This window comes from Leiobunum rupestre, chromosome 3 (assembly GCF_980474605.1).
Source record: "Leiobunum rupestre chromosome 3, qqLeiRupe1.1.hap1, whole genome shotgun sequence".
Taxonomy (NCBI): domain Eukaryota; kingdom Metazoa; phylum Arthropoda; class Arachnida; order Opiliones; family Sclerosomatidae; genus Leiobunum; species Leiobunum rupestre.
Window position 1 is genome coordinate 9,461,764 of NC_143386.1, and position 20,010 is coordinate 9,481,773.

Consider the following 20,010-nt stretch of genomic DNA (forward strand, 5'->3'; position numbering starts at 1 on the left):
GTTTTCTCGTTTGCGCAGTTTCCCGTTTGCACGGTTTCCCCGTTTGCGCAGTTTCCCGTTTGCGGATTTTCCTGTTGCGCAGATTTGTTATTTGAACGGTTTTCCCATTTGCGGGGATTTTTATGACTTAAATATTCACTATTAATCCTTTTTCCTAGAAAAAGGGTTATTTCTGGCAGGTAAATTTTAACATTACCTTGTTTACCATCCAGCTGCGCTGCTAGTGTTTGTTTAATGTCCGGTTGGGCTGTAAATACCAAAAAAAAACAGGTTTTTCTTAGTTAAAATAGCATTCGTTGAATTAGTCTCTTGGGAAAATATATATAGTCCAACAGCGACTCGAAGCTTCTCGGCCTTTAGGCTAAGATCATAGTGTAGTAACTGTTTACTGACAGTTCCAGCTTTAAGGACGATTTTAATGATGGCCATACCTCTTAAACAATGGTAGGCGGCACAATAAAAACGATACAATAAAAAATGATAAAAAATAAAAACGATGTTTAAAATCTAAAATAAACAGGAATTAAAAAATGTTTCAATTTCAGATAAAAATGCTGCTAATACCTTAGCACCACTTTTAAAATGGCTTCTGTCGTAGGACAATATACGTCCTCTGTAGTAGAACACCTATATGAAAACGGTGCCTACGGGCCTGCGGCGCGCCCGGCTCACGTAACCGTTGCGCGCTTCGCGCGCTAGCCTTGATATAACTACCTCTATATAAAAACTATTTCGTTGAAATGGCCTCCAATATAGGACAGTAAGCGTCCTGTATTTCGTAGTTACGTCCTATGTGAGAGGCCAATACCAAGATATTTCGTTAGAATGGCCTCTGTCGTAGAACACCTCCTATATGAAAACGGTGCCTAGGCGCCTGCGGCGCGCCCAGCTAACCTAACCGTTAAAAATTATTCTTTCTGACCACTAGGAAACATGCAGTGCAATTAAAAAGGTGCATTTTTGGTTGAAGGCACTAAATTTAAATAGCAGCCAATATACTGTCCTCAGTGTTACAGATACTACATTTTATTTTAGCCTAAAGGCTGAGAAGCTACGATTCGCTTGTCGACCGAAGATTTATTCCCAACAAAATAATTCAACAACCGATAGGTCAACTTCAAACAACTTTAAATTATTGGTATGGACAGCGCGACCGGTAATTAAAAATACACCTGAAAAAATCTTATTTCAAGGAAAATTGCTTATTATAGAATATTCAGGTCGTGAGAAGCCGCGGAATAGAAAAACCTGCGCAAATGGAAAACAGCCCCATTGGGAAACCGCGCAAATGACAAACCTGCGCAAATGAAAAACCGCGCAAATGAAAAACCTGCGCAAATGGAAAATATCTGCGCAAGTGGAAAACTGCGCTTACGGAAAAAGCGCAAATGAAAAACGCGCTAATGGAAAACTGCGGAAATGGGATACTGTGCAAATTAAAACTGCGCAAATGGAAAACCGCGAAATTGCATTTGCGGAAATGGGAACTGCGCTAATGGGAACTGCGCAATTGGCCCATTACCCACAGGCCCGGTCTGATTTAAAGATCCCCCCCCCCTATCTATATATTTTAATTTTGACCGATTTTAAAGAATTTTCTTGACTATAGTTAAAATTTTAAAATTATGACACTAATATGTTAATTTAAACGTTTTCTTAGGAAAGATAAAATTTTCTGCCCTCGCAATTTAATCAAAGAATGATACTCTTTGATTAGAGCTTTTACCAAATTCGTAAACCACTAAATTAGGGTTTTCTTTTAAACAATTCGACAAATCCCGATTAATGGACAACGTAGCCAGATTTGAAAGTCTAAATTATCACATAGTTGTTCGAAGAGGTGTTTCTATTCTTTTCAGGGAACTGAAACTTCTTTCTGAGATGGTGTTTGCGACAGGAATGCATTGAACAACCTTGTAGTACTTAACAAGGTCAGGGACGCCATCTTCCATGGGCATTAAATAGTGGAAGCAGTCGCTTACGCTGTTAATTTTTTTGGGGATAATTAGATTTCTCGCAATTTTAATTTTACTTTTTAAGGAATCAAGGTCGAAATGAAACCTATCGTATGTGTTACAATGTGTTAGGATATCGATTTCGTTTAGGAAGTTCTCAGAGTTAGGGTCAGACGCCATGATACCATTATATAGACCAGAGTTTTCTAATAACCGGATTTTCATTTCAGAAATAAATTTGTCTTTTAATTCGAAATAGGTGGACCTCATCTGGTCTATTAGGGTTTTTGCTTCAGTTTCAGGGGTCCCCGTTGTAATTGTTACCACACTATGTTTTAATCTCCTGTTAGGGATAATTTTACGTTTACGTAAAGCTAATGGTTCGCTGTTACGGTCAGGTACTGCAATAAAAGCTGATTCCGCGATTTTAGTAGCTTCTTCCCAAATAGAATGAAATCGTTCAAATGGCAACGGCTTCCGTAAAAATAACTTTGGAACTTTGTAAATATTCCGACAGGGAATTTGTTACGCCAAATACTTCGTCTAATGCAACGACTAATATTAAGTTGTTAAAGTTATGTAATTGGGATATATACCCACGACACTCAGCAGCCTCGTCGGGTTTTCCGTTTTCAATCAGATTCTCTAAAGTTAAAACTACGGAATCGAGTCTATTTCTAAAATAGTGAATCCCTTTTTTTTTGCTCCACCATCGAGTGTCGCAGCTTTGTGGCATTTTCAGTATGTCGTACCCTAGATCTTTTTGAGAGTTTTCAAAATATTCACTTCTAATAACCGAATTGCTTTGAAAGTTGTAAATGGCTTGAACCAAACCAAGTAATTCCCTAACTGTCGATATTTTGGAGCAACAGTCAACTAAAACTAAATTTAAGCGGTGGGCGTAGCAATGAACGTACGGACAATGGCCACCTACTGCTTCTTCTACTTTAACCCTTACTCCTTTTACGTGTCCACTCATTACACTAGCTCCATCATAAGTCTGTGTAACACAATTCTCCAGTTTGAAACCACCCTCTTTTAAAAGATTTATAATTGCCAAGCTGATACTCTCAGAATCAAACTTGTGTAAATCTGTGAACCCTATAAATCGTTCTACGACACCGATTTCTGCTTTAGTATATCGAATACCAAGACTTAACTGCTCTACTCCCGCGTTGTCTCGTGTTTCGCCAGCTATTACAGAGTAGAATCCACCGGATTCGTTGACCTCTTGAACAATAATTTTTCTCACTAAACTTGCACAAATGCCAATTATTTCGTTTTGTATGGTGCTGTGCAAATATTTGGCATTATTCGGCATATTATCGCACTTGGCTTTTAAATCAGGACATTTTCTTTTTAAAAGATCTAATATTGCAATAAAGTTTCCCCTATTCCCAATATTGTCGGCGGATGTGTAAGTGTTCCCCTGAAGTGCTAAATCTTGTTGGGCACATAAAATAATCACTTCCACGTGTGTAGATAGGACCTCTCTGTTTCTAATAACGTCTAGTCTATGGTGGTCGTTAACCTGGCCACGGCCGTCTCGAGATCTGCTTCGCGCTCATAGCGGCCCAGGCGATCGTACGAAAATGGGAAATTAGTTCAAAAACTTCTCACATCGTTTTCTGGCGCTAGTCTAGCCCCCCCTTGAGAAAATTCGCAGCCATGTTATCGAATGGGAGGAACTGCGCGGAACTTTGGAATTTCAATTATTATCGCGTAATGTGTAATTTTTACCTCTCCGAGGGGACAAAGTCCCCTAGGAGGGGTTATACAACGACCGTGTCTGTCTGTGGGTCTGTGGGTGGGTCTGTGGGTGTGTCTGTCTGTCAGGACTGCGAACGCGTTCGCATTTTCGGTGCAAAGTGTAATCACTGCGTACGCAGTTTCTCAAAGGGTTGGCAAAACCACCGTGTGACGGTGAGCGTTAACGGATGCATTTGCGGTTTGGTTTGGATGGTGTTTTTTCGCTCACCGTCGTGACGGTTTGGTGTATTACGGTTTTTGTAATGTTTATGCGTAGGTTGTGAGTGTTGAATTTGTTGTGTTTGTGTTCTGATGGATGTGCATGTTGAGTCTGTTGTGTTTATATGGGCGTTTTCTCTCCAACTTCTTCTTAATGACTTTGGGACGGACCGAGTGCTGAGTGTAATGCTACCTCTCAACGTCCAATGGCAGGGTTTCCACCAGTTGTACACGGTATTCGTCTTAGTATCAATTTGCGATCGCATCGGGCGGGATTTGAACCCGAGACCTCCTGATTGACAGGCGGACGTTCTACCACAGAACCACCGACACTTGTTACGCCTCATTGAAAATTAGACCTTCAGCTTTATCGGAAGCGTATTTAATAGAGTACGAAATTTTGGTTTAATTGAAATAGAATTGAAATTGAAATTATTGCATCGAAGAAATTCTAATTTAGCGTTTCTCTATTGATTAAAAACAAATGCGCCACCCAGGTTTCGAACCCAGACCATTCGGCTTGGCAGTCGAGCGCTCTACCACAGAACCACCGATAGCTGCTTAGATTCACTGAAATTAAGACAGGCATCGTAAGCATAATAGGTAATAAAGTCTTTTTTATTAATGAATTTATGAAGGCCTAATCTGGTATTTTTTAAAGGTTAAATCTTGTTTTAGCGCAGTCAGCCGAGATTAGAGGGTTAAAGGGTAGACCCTGTGGGTGGTCCACTTTCTTAACGACCTATATATAGTTCTGTTAATTCAAAGGAGATAATTTAACGTTAATTGCTTTAAAAGCTGGCGGTTAGTCAAGTGGCTCTCTGTGCTTTGTTGATGGTAAGGTTTTTGCTTCTTGTAAATACATTTGGTGTGGATATTTGGATATCTACGATTTCTAACGCAGTCAATGATTTCTTGGGTGTGCGAGTCATTATATGATATTGGAAATTGGACGGCATTGGTCTTTTTCATGTGGTATGCGTCACAACGTCAACAGGAAGTGAACGAGTCGTCCACTACCAGATATCTACGGTATCTTCATCAAGGGCGAGTGTTGAAATAAAATGAGCGTTAAAGATGCGGCAAGTATTTCGTAAGCGAGTAATTCCAAAAAGCCTCTGTAGATATTTATTTCATTAAAATTTGCTTCGTATTATATTTAACTGATAAACTTGTTCTGTAAAAGGGTTTAATTCAATTGTGCATTGTTATAGTACGTCTAACTTACTGTTGTAACTACTTAACTTATGATATTCTGAATAAATTAAAATTGGTCGTTTCGTCTCAATTATTTTAATTATAATAAAAATTTTATACCGGGCGGGATAGAAATGGGTTAATATTTTTAACAAATAACTCTAAATTGCGGAGATATATCTTTAAGGGTTATCTCGAGAAATTAATACCACTAGGGACAATTCTTCCGAGGAGAGGTATATTTTGGCTTGCCAACTTGTTTGTAAAATATTTTTTTAGTAATATTTAAGTTAATTAATAATAAAAAAGTTAAACACCTCTTGAGATTTTTTAACGCAAAGTAAAGTTTTGAAAAACGTTATTAAAATTTGGTCATTCTGGAGCCAGAAGTCGCCGTCGACGTTTTCTGTATATAAATGTAAACATAAACACGTGGTTCTCCTTACAGCTGTATTTTTGCTATGTAGTAACTTCCAGAGGCCTTTGTTTTGTATTAATGTTTAAAAATTTATTTTAATTAAAGTAGTGAAATAAATGAATTTTAATTAACTAACTGACACTTGGAAGATCACTATGAATGAAAATAGTGATGGAAACTTGGAAGGTACTTAAATCTGATAAATATAATAAACCTATGTGAATTTCCCACTGAATGATACACAACTAAAAATTTAGAAAACTAAAATTTGCGGACAGAGTTTTGGTAATATTTGTGATAATTGGAAGTACGACCTTTCAACAAATTAAATCAGCAAATTCATTCGGTGATTATTATTCAAGTCACATTGGATGTAAGGGCATAGAGCAATTTTTGGCCACAAGTGGATTTCAATGTTTTTTTAAAATGGCAGATGAACCCGGAGATAGGGTACAGCACTCTCTATGAATGTTGTTACTATAGCCATTAACATGATAAAGCTTTGCTGCGGATACCTAAGGTTTCCTCTGTCGGACAATTTTATCAATCCAACTAATGGTGAGTCAGAATTAGGCTGTGATACATTTTCAAGGCACAATTCGCAAAAATGTTTTTCCTCTAGGATTTGTACTACATAACCAGCCAAGTATGCGATACTTGCTAGCCGTAAGGTGCATTTCTGTGTATCTGGGTACTCATAACTTCAGATGGTAACGTAACTTCATTGCCGTTAAAAATAGTTGAAAATCCATCGAGTCTAGTATCAATCATGGCTGATAGATCTGTGAAGCTGTCTTGGGGAACGTTAGATGTTTTAGGTTTTGTTAATGATATAGTGCCTCTCTTAAGGTAGGATTCCAAACTGAATATAGTTTATCTTGCATCAAGCATGTCATTCCCTCCAGCCATTTTCCTGAGAATGCTGAAAAATATTTCAATAGCATTGCTCGTTAAATTTCTTGTCAAGACAAACTGGAAACCAGATTTAAGGAGGTATGACACGCAAGATATTGTAGACAATGAAGTTATTCTAATAGATATTATAGATTCATATGTTTCCTTTGTCAATATTTTCTTTAATTTGCGGATCTTTAGACCTTGATAGTAATCACTTTCCTTAAAATGTCCCACTACAAACAAATCTTGCGTGATGCGTAAGCTTCATTGACCCCAAAATCTTTTCTAGATATGTTCTTAGTCCATAATTTGCATAAACTTTCATCAACTGGAAACTGATGAAATTATACATTGATATTCTTCTTAGATTCACAGAATGGAACGCAACAAATTTTTGTGGTGGGCATTTTTGCAAATTAAAAATAGGCAATATTTTAAAACTTAAGTTTGAGAAATGTGAACTTAATTTAAAGAATAATAAAGGTATTTATTAAATAATATGAATAATATTGTGGTTATTTATTTAAAATTCTGATAAAAAATGCGAATACTGGTTTGAAAATTGTGAAAAACAAAAGAAACTTTGGTTAGGCTTAGCAATTAACAAATAAAACTCAATATAAGCATATTACTTTAATTAAATAAATGTTTTAAATGAAAACTTATTAGATAAAGATCAAATCATAAGATGTATATCCCAAACTTTCCAGAAGTTTTTGAAAAACAATGCAAAAAGGATTAACTAGTTGAATTTACCGCCATAGAAAACTATTAAATATCCCGCTAATTTTTTACATTTAAGGGGGGGCTCAGACAGCGCTCCTAGTGTTAAAAGAAGGTATTCGCGGAAATACATAGGAGAGGAAATCTTTGCCTGGGCCGCTATGAGCGCGAAGCAGATCTCGAGACGGCCGTGACCTGGCAAACAATTGATCCACGGGATTTGGATTCCATGTAGTCTAAGTACATTTTTTAGGCTAGTTGGTGAGAAGATTTGTTGGAAGTGAAGTGTTCTTCGAATTGTCTCCCCATGTTTTTCCAATCCAAAAATCCCTTTAGAAATGCAGTGTTTCTACTGCCTAAAAAATGACGGCAACAAAAACAATACACTGCATCCTTTGCAATTGAATATTCAATCATTTGATATTTGTCATACCAAGAAGAATTGAAACCTCGATTTTTACCGCCAATTAATCTTTTAGGAAAAGGATTTAGTTTAGACTGAATTGGAAGGCAATCTTTATCTAGACAAATATCCAAGTTATTCAACGCGTGTAAGCCCATTTCTTTTGAATTGGATACGTTGTTTGATGTATTTTGTGCATGGTTAGAGTTGGGGTTTGCAATTACTTCTGCAATTTCTCCTTCATGAGTTAGTTCCATTTCCATATCAGTACTGACGTTTGGAAGAACTTCAGCAGTATTACTAAAACCGTGACTAGGTTTTTCTCAGAACTCTAGTTATGGCTTTGCGCCGACGATTTCAAAAAACGTGCCATTGCACCTTTCTGACTACTAACGAAACTATCTTCCCTTTTCCGTTTTTCTCGTTTTTGGGACCCAGATAAAAAATTTATGGTACTCATATTTCAAAATGCTACTATTATATCCTAATAGCGAAATAACCTTAAGGGGATCCCTCACTCACAACAGGGGAAGGCATAGGGTTCACAAAAAAACTGGTTTTGAAGCACACTGCAAGTCTGGATTTTATGTTGTAACCCCTATGCCTCCCCCTGTTGTGAGTGATGAATCCCTTTAAAAAGGTTTAAGAAAATAAAGCTTAGTTAAAGCTATGTAGTCTTCAAACAGACTTTTTAATAATACTAGCTATATCAAAGCCCTGAAAAAAGCTGTTTGAATATTTTTTCTAGAATAGCTAATTAGCCTTGAAAAGTCCGACCACCGAAGGTCTAGGTCCTTTCTCTACGATCAGTGGTCACTGATATCACGTGATTTCGCAAAAGGGACAAAGTGTAAAAAAGAAAAAACCCTAATCCCCAGGACGCTCTCTATTTAAAGTAGTGACTGGAGGCCCCGGGAGGGAACGCGTTCAGCACCGAAGCCGCGTTTCCGCGTTGGATGGCGATAGCAATCCGTTGCTTGAGGTACTCGACGGAACGGATCTCGCCACTTGCTAAGTGAAGCCGGCGACCGATGGAATGTACCAGGGCTAAGCCGTCGCGGCCAAAAACGCACCGAGAGTTTCCACGGCAACGGGTTTAAAAATGTAGCGATGCTCGAGGCCGGAATACTTGTTTTTCTTCTTCATTTCAGCCTGGGTTGCAGCCCAGAGGGGGGCCGAAGAAGAAGAAGCCAAGTAAGACGGGGCGAGAGGGTCGGTACAGGTAAAATCCCAAATTAACGATTTGGCTCCGGACCACGGAACCCGAGTTAAACCGTCGGGACGTTTACCATCATCGCGCGACAGGCCCAATGGCTCCAGTTGGCACGGGACCCCGGCCGAAACAAGAGCGCGTTTCAGAATGTCGTTTACAGCGGCATGGCGAGAAAGACGGCCGGAGCTCTTTTTACAACTTAACCCGTGGGAGCCAAACGAATCGACGTGGCTACCACACGAACAGGAATGTGGAACGCAGATCGGGGCACCCAACCTGAGACCAACAGCTATCCGAAAAGAGTCGTCGTCCAACAGCGTACCAAGCGAGGGGGACGGTAAAGCGTTCAGCCAACACCCGGATTCCTTCGTGCTCACGGAGAGAAGCCGGGCCTGTTTGTTGGTTGGAGCTAAGTTATCACTGAGGCGAACAGGTGGTTTTTTTTTTGCTGCTTTCCTTGCACGACGGACTTCCCCATCCCGGGCCAGTCTTTTGTCATATACTCTATATCAATGTTAACCAAAAGCAGAAACCACAGAGTTCGCTGCCTTTGGTTGTGTACTCAAGTAATATTGATTTCGAGTATAGGTGGTTCAAAAGAGAACGTTTTGTTAGGGCCATTTAGGACTCTTGGAAATTGGAATTGAATGGGAGTTCTTTTTTTAGGGGGCTAGATGACCAATTTTTAAAAATAAATAAAATTTAAAAATCACATTTGGAGGCTCCAGAGGCAATTTTTTTAAACTTTTAGAGGCCCCTAAAATAGGCCTAAAATTTTTGAACATAGGCACGTGCCTACTTGTGCCTACTGCTGGCGGGGGCACTGTTTCTGCTGCCGCACTCCAAACAGTGCCCCCGCCATTCTACGGAGTAATATTATTTTTCTTGTTTTGCCACCTGTGGGTTATATCAAAAGTAAATAGGGGGAGAAAATCTGGCACTTGGGTCCAACCGCACGACGTCTTATTTGAGGGGTAAAATTTTTAGGCTTCGGAAATTACTTCCCCCTTGCCTCTTTACAGGGACACAAAGGTATCGGTTGTACTCCGCCACGATGAAAAATAGTTCTTTATAAAATACGTTAATATTAAACTTTTGCTTTCGATAATTTGGTTAATTTAGTTCCTAAATAAAGTAGATATATGATAGAAACTAGAATGCGACATTTTAAAAATAATAACACGACTTTTGAAAAGAAATAAACTGTAACTAGAAAAACACTCACTTAAATCGTGGAGAGCATGGCGCCATCTAAGAGCAGAGATCGGGACTAATTGGTATATCTACGATGTTAAGGCCTAACAATTTGCAAGTTTAACTGAAATAATAGATATAGCTACGAGCTTTTTTTGTTTATTTTACAATTGATATAGCAATTATTAATTAAAATCAACCGTTATCGAAGGAAATTAAGGTCAGCATTTGACAGAAAGACCATGGACTAATTTATGTATTGAGAGACTATTTGAAATCGCGAGGCGGTGACATGGTTGCCAGGGAATAAAATTCAAAATTTTCATCTTGAGCGCGGACCGGAATATCACAAATGCACTACTTCGCGCGTAATGTTTTATCCTTATTGGTTAGAAATATCACGTGATCACTAGCTCTTTAAAAAGGGTGTCAAGCATGGTGGAAGGTAAAATCTGAAGGCAGTGATAGACTTTCCCACCTATTTACTTTTGGTTATATATACGCTATTCTAGCTTCGTAACTGGTATTTTTATAAATAATAGATAAAAATAATGTGATATTAAATTATAGTCAAATAACAAACAATAATTGTCCAACTCATAAAATTTAATAAAAAAGTATTTTTTCGCAATTAAATTTATATACATAGTAAAAAATTTAAAACATTAAAAAGACTATGGGTGAAAATTTGCTTCCTCTTCGTGTTTAAGAAATGACAATAGAGATTCCGACATGGCAGATTTATTATCCTGAGGAAAGTATGTTGATGTTCCTCTATTGCTTACTGTTACTTCTGGTCCAATTAAAGTTATATTTTCAGAAAGCAGATCGAATTCATCCTAAATAAAAAATAATGAGGAAAAAAAAACATGGTATCACTTTATTTCAACTAGGCTATTGTAATGAAGAAATTACTTCAGTTTGGTTGGAATTTTTAACTGGGGTAGATTGGGAATTAACCTGAACTGGATCTAAAGCTTTAACGCTCCTACACAAAAAATATATATATATATATATAGCAAAAACAAAAAGCAAAGAAAATATTATTTACCCTGGGCTTAAACTTGAAATACTAGATGATGACTTAGTGTTATTTGAAGTTTTTATTTTTATTTTACATGTATCAACCCTTTTTACTTGACCATCACTGACATATGATGATGCTGAACTACTGGCAGTTGATGGCAGAGATTTTACTGCTGATCCCAGTGGAGTAGAAATAGTCGCACTGGGTTGTATCAAATGTTTGGAAGTCTCAGGAGTATTACTAAAAAATATTAGAGCCAATTCAATTGAAACCTTAAAACACTTCATTATTAAATATACCTGGACAAATATGGATTAGAATCTCCAATTGAAAGGTGGTTAAAAAATCCACTGGCTTTTGGCAGAATTATCCTGCTTTCAGGCGAGTAGTTAAAAGATGTTTGGGGTGTGTCAACTTCCGGAATAGTGCTCAATTCATGTGGTTCAGTTTCCATAGCAATCCAAAATGGGTAACTGATTGGTGGCTTTGTTCTGAAATTTATTTAATGTATAAATAACATTAATCAAATTTTATGATTAAAATAATTTCACCTCAGACATTCTTCAAGTTTTATTCCACTTGGCAAACAAGCTAAAAGTTCCCTTAAATCATCAATGGTTTCAATAGGTTCATCCATAAAACCAGATTTCATTTTATCAGTCAGAAATTTGTGTTGAATATAAGACGGTATTTTTAATTCAGTGTCGGATGATTGAGACAAATGTTTGGTTTTTGAATCTGAAAGACTAAAGGAAACAAATGACATTAATTAATTTATGTAATTGGTTTTTAAAAATTTAATTAACCTTTTGCCAGAACTACTGCTGGTTTGACTGGATGAAAAAGTATCACTCTTGAGTGAAGGGGAAACATCTGATGTTTCATTAGGGCTAGTGACTTCAACTATCGGTGTCAATTTTGAATTTTCAACCATTTTTGAATTTGACGTACAAGTATTTAGAGGTAAAGTTCTAGTTTTAGACAGAAACACAGCTTTTTCAGCCTTATCCTCTGCACTACTAGTCATGTTGGGAAAAATTCTATGTCTTCCTGCCACTTTTGGAATTGTGTCGCAAGTGTCAGGGCTGAAACAATCGCTGAAAAACTTGGTTGGCATTTTAGGTTTGAAGGAAAGTTTCAAATAATCTTCAACACGTTCTTCCAGATCCCAAGGTTTTTTAACCCCCAACTCATTCTGGTTTACTAGCTCATTTTGTTCCAATGATTCCTTCTCAATGTACTTCTGTAGCACCTTTCGAATTTGGGATGATAATTTTGATGAGCTGTCAGTACCTGAGCTTTTCTCTTCATATTGACACAATTTTGGGGTTGATGAAACATCACTGCACAACGTGGATGAGTGTACAGTTAAGGATGAGGCTCCAATTGTCGATGAAATGGTGGGAGTTGAGGGTACCACACTTGAGAGAGGAGATTCCAATTGAGACAGCGGTTCAAAAAAGGATTCCTGCTTCGCTCTATTTAGCAAATGCTTCTTATATTGTTCCGCATAATTATTTGACAAAAGTCCATTCCGAATTTCATTTGGCAGTGAAAAAAATGATATTGGAGAGGAACGCAGAGTTGTTTTCTCCGAAAATTGAACTAGTGGGATTTCAGTTTGGGTTTGAGTGTTTACAACTGCCTTTTCGGGTTCTTTTCTTTCATCGTCCTTTGGAGAGATTTGAGGTTGCGTGTATTCTAATGAAACGTTAATACCATTTAAAGTTGTATGACCACTGAAAATTGCACTATCCTTATCCAAATCACTTTTGGTTTCATTTTTGAATTGAGTTATTGTTCCTTTAATGAATTTTTTTTTTAATGTGTAACATAATTTTTAAGATGTACAAAACTTACTTGGTTTACCTAAAGATAGTGGGGAGAAAAAATTAGTTTCATTTTGAAACGGCAACGAAAATAAGCGAGAATCAAGTTCAGAATGATTCCTTTTCCTTCTTGTGGTGATGAAACTGCTGTCCACTTCCAAAAATTTAACTACGGAAAATATTAAAATTCAACATACGAGCCCAAGAATCTCAAGGTAATGAAAATAAAGTAGTTAAATTCACCACTGGAGTCCATTAAAGCTTCTTTGACAGCTTTTTCTGCATTTTTATCATTTATCAATTCTGCTTCCTCTCTCGGCTCTCTGTGATGAGATATTACGGGACTTGGCATATGTTGATCCATATCAATCCTTTTTCGTTGTTTAATTCTATCTGCTTTATAAGCTTTTTCAAGCTCCTGCATCACTTCTTTTTGACTCTACGAAAATTAAAAATTAAAATCAATGGATAACAGTCTTGACAAATCACATTTTTCAAGATATACATTGATTAGTTGTTGTTTTCTGAGGGCTTTGCAAAATCTTTCATTGGATTTATCATCCAAATCTTCAATTCTTTCTCTGCGTTTCTCTTTTGCTTGGTTTTCCTTTTCCTGTATTAGAATGGCTTCACCTCGAGCATCATTCTGTATTTAAAAAAAAACCACATTTTAATTCATTTCCAATTTTTTTTTGGTATTATTAAATTGATTACCAGTCTTAGGTCTGTTTCTTTGGTGATATTTTTGAAAAATCTTCTTGGTCCTTGACCATTGTCATATTCTGTTTGTAAATATTTGTATTAGAAAAATATATGGTTATAGGCCTATCAGTGTAAATCTATTACTTTCTAAAAGAGTTTTTAAAGGGTCTTTTGTTGGTGGGGGCAAAGAAGCTATAAAACCAGCGCGTTCACGTTCCATTCTCAAAGCTTTCATCTTAGCATTTAGAACCTTTTGAGATTGTTGAAGATCAGACACCTGCTTTAATTTCAAAACTTTCTCTGCCTTTTTTCCGCGCTGTTCAGCCACAGTCCTATTTGAAGTTGCTTCCAAAATTTTTTCCTGCTGTCTAACAATCTTTAAAATAGTACGTTAAGATAACAACCCCATTAGAGAACTTTAGGTGAGACTAACTTCTGCCATTCTTGCGTTTTGATGCTGTTTTAATGAGATTAAATTTGAATCCAAGTCTTGTTCTGTTTTAACTACGGTGACTTGATTTGATTTATCAGGACAGGTATGCAGGAATTCCTCAGGCTAAAAAAATTCATTTTAGTCATTTTACTACCTTCATCCATAAAGTAGAAAGAAGCTAAGGCTTACTTTGGAATTTCTTGTTTGAGCTTTTGTTAGAATAGTTACCAAATTCTGCGACATTACTTACTTTAACAAATGCCATAAATGTTTAAGTACTAAATCCTAGAAACCTAGGAATTTTTACTTTATATTCACCAAACGTCGATTTCTAAGGAATGAAAAACTTAAATAATACAGCTAGGGCTCATTTGAAAAAACCACCAATCCATATTCTTTGCTTTTACCCCTCTCCAACTCTTTCTAAGAACGTCCGGTTTAAATGTATAATAGGTCCGTCCAAGCATGGACGAAAGCTACCTTAAAACTCCACATAAGATGAGACTACTTGTTTTCAAAATTCAAACATACAACCCTCCTCCCTTATAACTGTATGAATTAAGTCAACAGCCAATGAAAAATCAGTGTGAGCACTCCCCTCCCATACGTTGGATCCATAGAGATAGAAAAGAAATAGAGAGAAGATTACCGCGTTAAGGCACCCCGGTTTTTGACCGGGAAAATTCACCCCCCCAACGCATGAATGAAAGCGGAGACGGGGCAGAATTTGCAACGCCATCTATCCTTCCTTTGTTTACATCAAATGACAGTTGATTTTCCAAAAGGCATAAGGTATTTCATTTCACCGCGCGTCGATGGCGCCACGTAAAACGTAATCTGCCTATCTCATGGCTTCCTACATTGGCGAAAAGGGGTCGCCACTCGCAGTCAACTTCACCAGATTCAATAGTGCCTCTATTTCTTTTCTATCTCTATGGTTGGAGCACGGCCAACTTTGATTGTCGCTCGATGTCGTGCCCATTGAGTTGGGAATAAATAGAGGTACAACTAAATCTGGCTGGCGCGGGACCAATTTCGTTCTATAAGGAGACTTATTCAACTTTATCGTTCTACCGTGGCGGCATCTGTCTCTAGTGGCCGGAAATTGAATTGTTTCGCGAATCTGATGCGAAATTGAAATGTATGATTTCTCGTAACAAACAAACCTTTGAAGTTGTTTAAAAATAATTTTATTCTGTCAACAAACAAACCTTTGAAGTTGTTTAAAAATAATTTTATTCTGTCAACAAACAAACCTTTGAAGTTGTTTAAAAATAATTTTATTCTGTCAACAAACAAACCTTTGAAGTTGTTTAAAAATAATTTTATTCTGTCAACAAACAAACCTTTGAAGTTGTTTAAAAATAATTTTATTCTGTCAACACGATCCTTTTTGACTCAATTAACGATGAGTTAGCTAATAATGATTTATTTTTAGCCATGTAACTTTACAAAATATAGATGGCGCTACCACCTAATTATAAAGATGAATTTCGTACAGTCTTATCTGAACAGGTCCCGCGTAACCATGACAACTGAAATCGTAATTGTAATTCTGGCAGTATTATATATATATATATATATATATATATATATATATATATATATATATATATAGCAAATTCACGAGTTTATAACCGTTCTTAGGTAGTATTTTCTGTATATCTAATTAGTTTTAAGAGTAACATAATTGAAGATAAAAGATGCTTAGGTACATCTTTGGAACTAAATAGGTAAAAGATAGATGATCTTCAGCCTGCATTTCAAGGAGGATGATTTCTGTTCAGGTTTGTACCTTTATTATGGAAACATTTTCAGTCATATAAAATTACAAACCAGCCCTTACTAAATATACAATATTATTCTAGGTTTAAAAAGATGAAAGCTTAAAACTTGTTGAAACCTAATTTATTGCGCTTATAATATATTTTAACTTAATATTATTTAATAAAAAATGTTAAAATAATATATTTACCCTGAAGTTACAGTGATCTTCTTTTCAGTTTTTGTTTTATTTATTTATTTACATGTGTTTCAAGTATTAAACAATAACACTATGTTGCTGGCAGCATCTAGAGTATGTTCTTTCTGTTTAACTCTTTTATAATTTATAAACACCGTTAAAAAATTAGAATCATGAAAAAAATATTATACTATTAGTTAAATATTAACCTACATTCGGTTTAATTCAATGTTTTTCAAAATTTATGTAAAAATAATTGTTTTTGTGGATTTTTCCTATCTGAATAACGTTAAATTTTGGTCGTAGCAAGAGACATAGAAGAAAAAGAGTCTGCCTCAGCGCTGCCCCGTGAAAACTTCCAACTACTCCCTCAGTTCTGTTTCCCCATTGGGGGGGCGCTAGATTACTAGGAATTTGACGGGCGTAGCACTTTGAAAATGCTGAAATTATACTCCTTGCATAGTTGCAACTTGCAGCATTCTAGTTACCTATGAGATTTCTATGGTAGAAACGTACGCGAAATGCGTTGTCTCATGCGATTCCCTAGTGGGAGAGGTGGGGGACTGGGGGTGGAAGTTTAGTCTGAAAAGTTTCAGCGGGTTCGTCTGCTTCGATATATGGACCTCGTGTCCTCGTTCGGGCCTCGGACTAAAAATGGATCAGGCTTATTGTCAAAAGGAAGTTCGTCAGTGTGGATTGAACTCGTAGTTTGTCTTGAACCTTTTGTTTGGTGTAACGAGTGATGAAGTTTTTTAATGTCTCTTGTTGGTTTATTTAAATAAGAAAATAAGTATCTCATTGTGGGGCTTTTAGAGCATTTATAAGTACATATGGGGAAGAGGGCATTTATAAGTACATATGGGGAAGAGGGCATTTAAAATTTTCGAGCTCGTTTATTCGAGTACTCACTTTCGAGCGAGGCATCTTAAGCGAGTGTGCCCACCTACCACTGCTCACCACCCGAACATTTAACATTTTCGAGCTCGTTTATTCGAGTACTCACTTTCGAGCGAGGCATCTTAAGCGAGTGTGCCCACCTACCACTGCTCACCACCCGAACATTTAAAATTTTCGAGCTCGTTTATTCGAGTACTCACTTTCGAGCGAGGTATCTTAAGCGAGTGTGCCCACCACCCACCACCCACCACCCGACGCGAAGTTTGAGGTTCACTTGACCTTAAATTCCGAAAATATACGTAAAATAAGGCGGAAAAACGGACGAGAATTTCGACAACTTAACTAGCCAACTCCCCCCGCGCCGCTAAAACTGACGATAATACAGTAGAAGTTCCGAACATATTTGGGAAACTTCCAGTGGCCGAGAGCGTAAAGGCGTCATTATACGGAGTTTTTGACTGTGAGTTCGATTCCCGGTTTCGCCAATACGGCAAATTATTTTCGCAGCGCCATCTGCCGTGTCGTTGCTTTCCACACCAAACAAACAAACACACACACAACACTTAACGACAATCCGTCCATAGCAATAGTCCCACTTCGATATATATATATCTCGATGTGGAACTAATTATTTTCGCAGCGCCATCTGCCGTGTCGTTGCTTTCCACACCAAACAAACAAACACACACACAACACTTAACGACAATCCGTCCATAGCAATAGTCCCACTTCGATATATATATATCTCGATGTGGAACTAATGATGACAAATGAAGCATTCCATTAGGCCTACTTGTCCATATTTACAATTGAGGGCACCAACGTTATTAATAAACTTCGCTACAATTTCAATTTAACCCAACTTATGATTAAAGATGATTTGTGATAGTTCTTACAACTCTTGAATTGGCAAGATTTTCCCATATTTAGTTTACACCTTGGTAAAATAAAATTCCAATCAGTAAAATAAAGAAAATTTACGGTTCAAATCAAACTTGGTCGAAACCAAAGAATATATAACGCTTCGCTTACTAGACAGGCGTGTTCTATGGCTCAACTTGCATACCGACTGTGGCTCCATCTCGACGCTGGCCCAAAATTTCCCCTACCTTGAGCTGTGTTACTAGTGGCGCCTCTAGCCGCGGGTCCAAATATTACCCCAGCTTTTCCAGTGCTACGGAGGTGTTAACAGGTTTTTCCTAGGAACACGCCTGTCTAGTAAGCGAAGCGTTATATAGTCTTTGGTCGAAACCTCGGGCCTCGTCCTCCAGTCCCGATTTCTTTTGTTTAGACTGCCAGCAGCCAGCACCGAACTCGGATACGAGATTTAAAACTGAACCGAACTGAATTTTTCAGACTTTTTAGCCCCACGCTATTACATTGCCCCCCGCAACTAGGGAATCGTATGGTTAGACGGGAGCCCGTAGGAATCTCGCTGAATTTCCAATCTAGGGTACGTAGTCTAGATTATCTTTGATTTCAGCAGCACTATTTGCAACTTACCGAACACGTTTTTACCAAGGCTTAGTGTATTATTTAATATTATAAGTACTGAAAATTTTAAAAACCAATTGAAATGGAAACTAGGGAAATTGGCTGGGAAATCATATTGAAAGATTATGAGAAGAAAACAGGAAATAAATGGCATGAGAGATAACGGATGCCTAAAAGAAATATTAGAAAATATGAGTTCTCAGTATAACTTAAAGGGGCTCCAAAGTTCGGTGGCAAAATGTGTGTAAAGTCAGTAAAGTGCGAAATTTACGGTTAACTCTGCCCGCCTCTGCCAAGGCCGAGTGAGGGGTTGGGGGAAGGAAAAGCATGCTCAATTTTCTTTTTTTTTGACATCGAACTTTGGAGCCCCTTTAAGGCACTGAACACCAATTTAACGGACATCTTTAAGCTTTGCAAAAGCATTGTACTGCGTCGACTTCATAGAAACCTCATAGGTAACTAGAATGCTGCCGCCTACGGCCGAGCTTGACGCCAGTTCGCCTTGAACCTTCAGCCAACGAGAGGCCGTAGAGTGGTTCCGCCAAGGAGGATAATAATCCTCCTTGGATCCGCTACTATAGCTGGAGATAGGAGACGTAATTCTCTCTGGTGACATTAAATTCTTGTTAGAACCACTCTTTGAGCTCTGATTGGCTGAGATCTGGCTATCGTCTGCCACGGCGTTTGGCCCATTTGCCAGTTACACGGCAGCATTCTAGTTACCTATGAGATTTCTATGGTTGACTTATTGGTCAACTTCACCCTACTTTTCTTTCCCGACATTTTAAAATTTATTTCACGTAAAAGTATAATAAAAAACGATTATAACGTAATAAGCCTATGTTTGGAAACTCGTTGACTAAAGCAGACGAAGTTTCGTGAATTCGGCCGAATTACTAATAGGGTCGCTAGTGTCGCGATACTATTTTTTCCCCAAAAAAAGATTGGCTCGCTAGTATAGGGCGTAAGAGGGAGGTTGGTGAAGTTGGAAGCATGGAGGAAGCACGTGACTGATTATGCGTTCAGTCAATAGGAGCGGACATCTCCATAGAAGAGGAGGGGTTCAAAAATCAAGTGGCTCTGCCCACGGCCAACTTTGATTTCTCGCGCATCTCTCGCGCTACAGCGGCCATCTCATTCGTTGACGTTCCTGTGTTAACCTATGAGCAAAAGATGTGTATGACGTCAGCGCCATTAGCGGATTATTATTTTTAGTATAGTTTTTACATTGGGGACAATATAACCACCGAACGTGGCGCTGAACTCCTACACATTATAGTACAGTTTATAGGGGGAAAATCCTTGCTCGCGGAATTTCGACGAATGTGTTGGCCGTAGTAGCGCGAGCAGCACGTGATCAAAGTTGGCCGTGCTCTGCCGAACGGCGGAGACACGAACTGAGTCTAAGCGGACGAATTTTCGTGAAAATTGTTTTTCTCCCTAATGCTTTTCCTACGGGAATCTGTTTTCCTAACTGTGTTGCAATTCGGAGACTTTTTAATAATTTTAGTGTTTGTACTCAACTTTGAATTTTTCATATGATTTTTAGTAAGTTTCCAGGTTTTATTTAAGACTACTTTCATAATTTTCCCTTAATTATTTCGCTTGTAATCTACTTTTAAAATCGACGAAAATTTTAAGGCGAGGAAATGAATTCCCCGCCTTTGGGACCTGTATTTGTGCTAGGCCTTGGTTTT

At 37.7% G+C, this 20,010-nt stretch overlaps 1 protein-coding gene across 5 annotated transcripts; it reads right to left on the reverse strand.

Moving 5' to 3' along the window:
- Positions 1–10,556: 10,556 nt before the first annotated feature.
- On the reverse strand, positions 10,557–14,522 carry LOC149949426 (uncharacterized). Of its 5 annotated transcripts, none has more exons than XM_090167764.1 (14): positions 14,367–14,522; positions 14,149–14,290; positions 13,960–14,082; positions 13,671–13,902; positions 13,539–13,606; positions 13,330–13,470; positions 13,068–13,263; positions 12,865–12,993; positions 11,802–12,696; positions 11,547–11,741; positions 11,295–11,486; positions 11,020–11,235; positions 10,884–10,956; positions 10,557–10,807 (listed from the first exon to the last, which is right to left on the reverse strand). In XM_090167764.1, the coding sequence occupies exons 2-14, from the start codon at positions 14,200–14,202 to the stop codon at positions 10,643–10,645; spliced, it is 2,679 nt and encodes an 892-aa protein (XP_090023890.1). In that variant the 5' UTR covers positions 14,203–14,290; positions 14,367–14,522; the 3' UTR covers positions 10,557–10,642. The 5 variants fall into 5 exon arrangements, with proteins under 5 accessions (XP_090023890.1, XP_090023887.1, XP_090023889.1 ...); XM_090167761.1 differs by having other exon boundaries at positions 11,802–12,798; XM_090167763.1 differs by having other exon boundaries at positions 12,856–12,993.
- Between the last annotated feature and the right edge of the window lie 5,488 nt (positions 14,523–20,010).

Bases quoted from the DNA above. Each gene is read 5' to 3' on its own strand.
- LOC149949426 (XM_090167760.1), bottom strand. From the start codon at position 14,202: ATGTCGCAGAATTTGGTAACTATTCTAACAAAAGCTCAAACAAGAAAT. The intron at 12,994-13,067 runs GTGAATTTAACT...TATTTTCCGTAG, and splicing joins AGCTTTAATGGACTCCAGTG to TTAAATTTTTGGAAGTGGAC. The intron at 11,487-11,546 runs GTGAAATTATTT...AATAAATTTCAG, and splicing joins AAACTTGAAGAATGTCTGAG to AACAAAGCCACCAATCAGTT.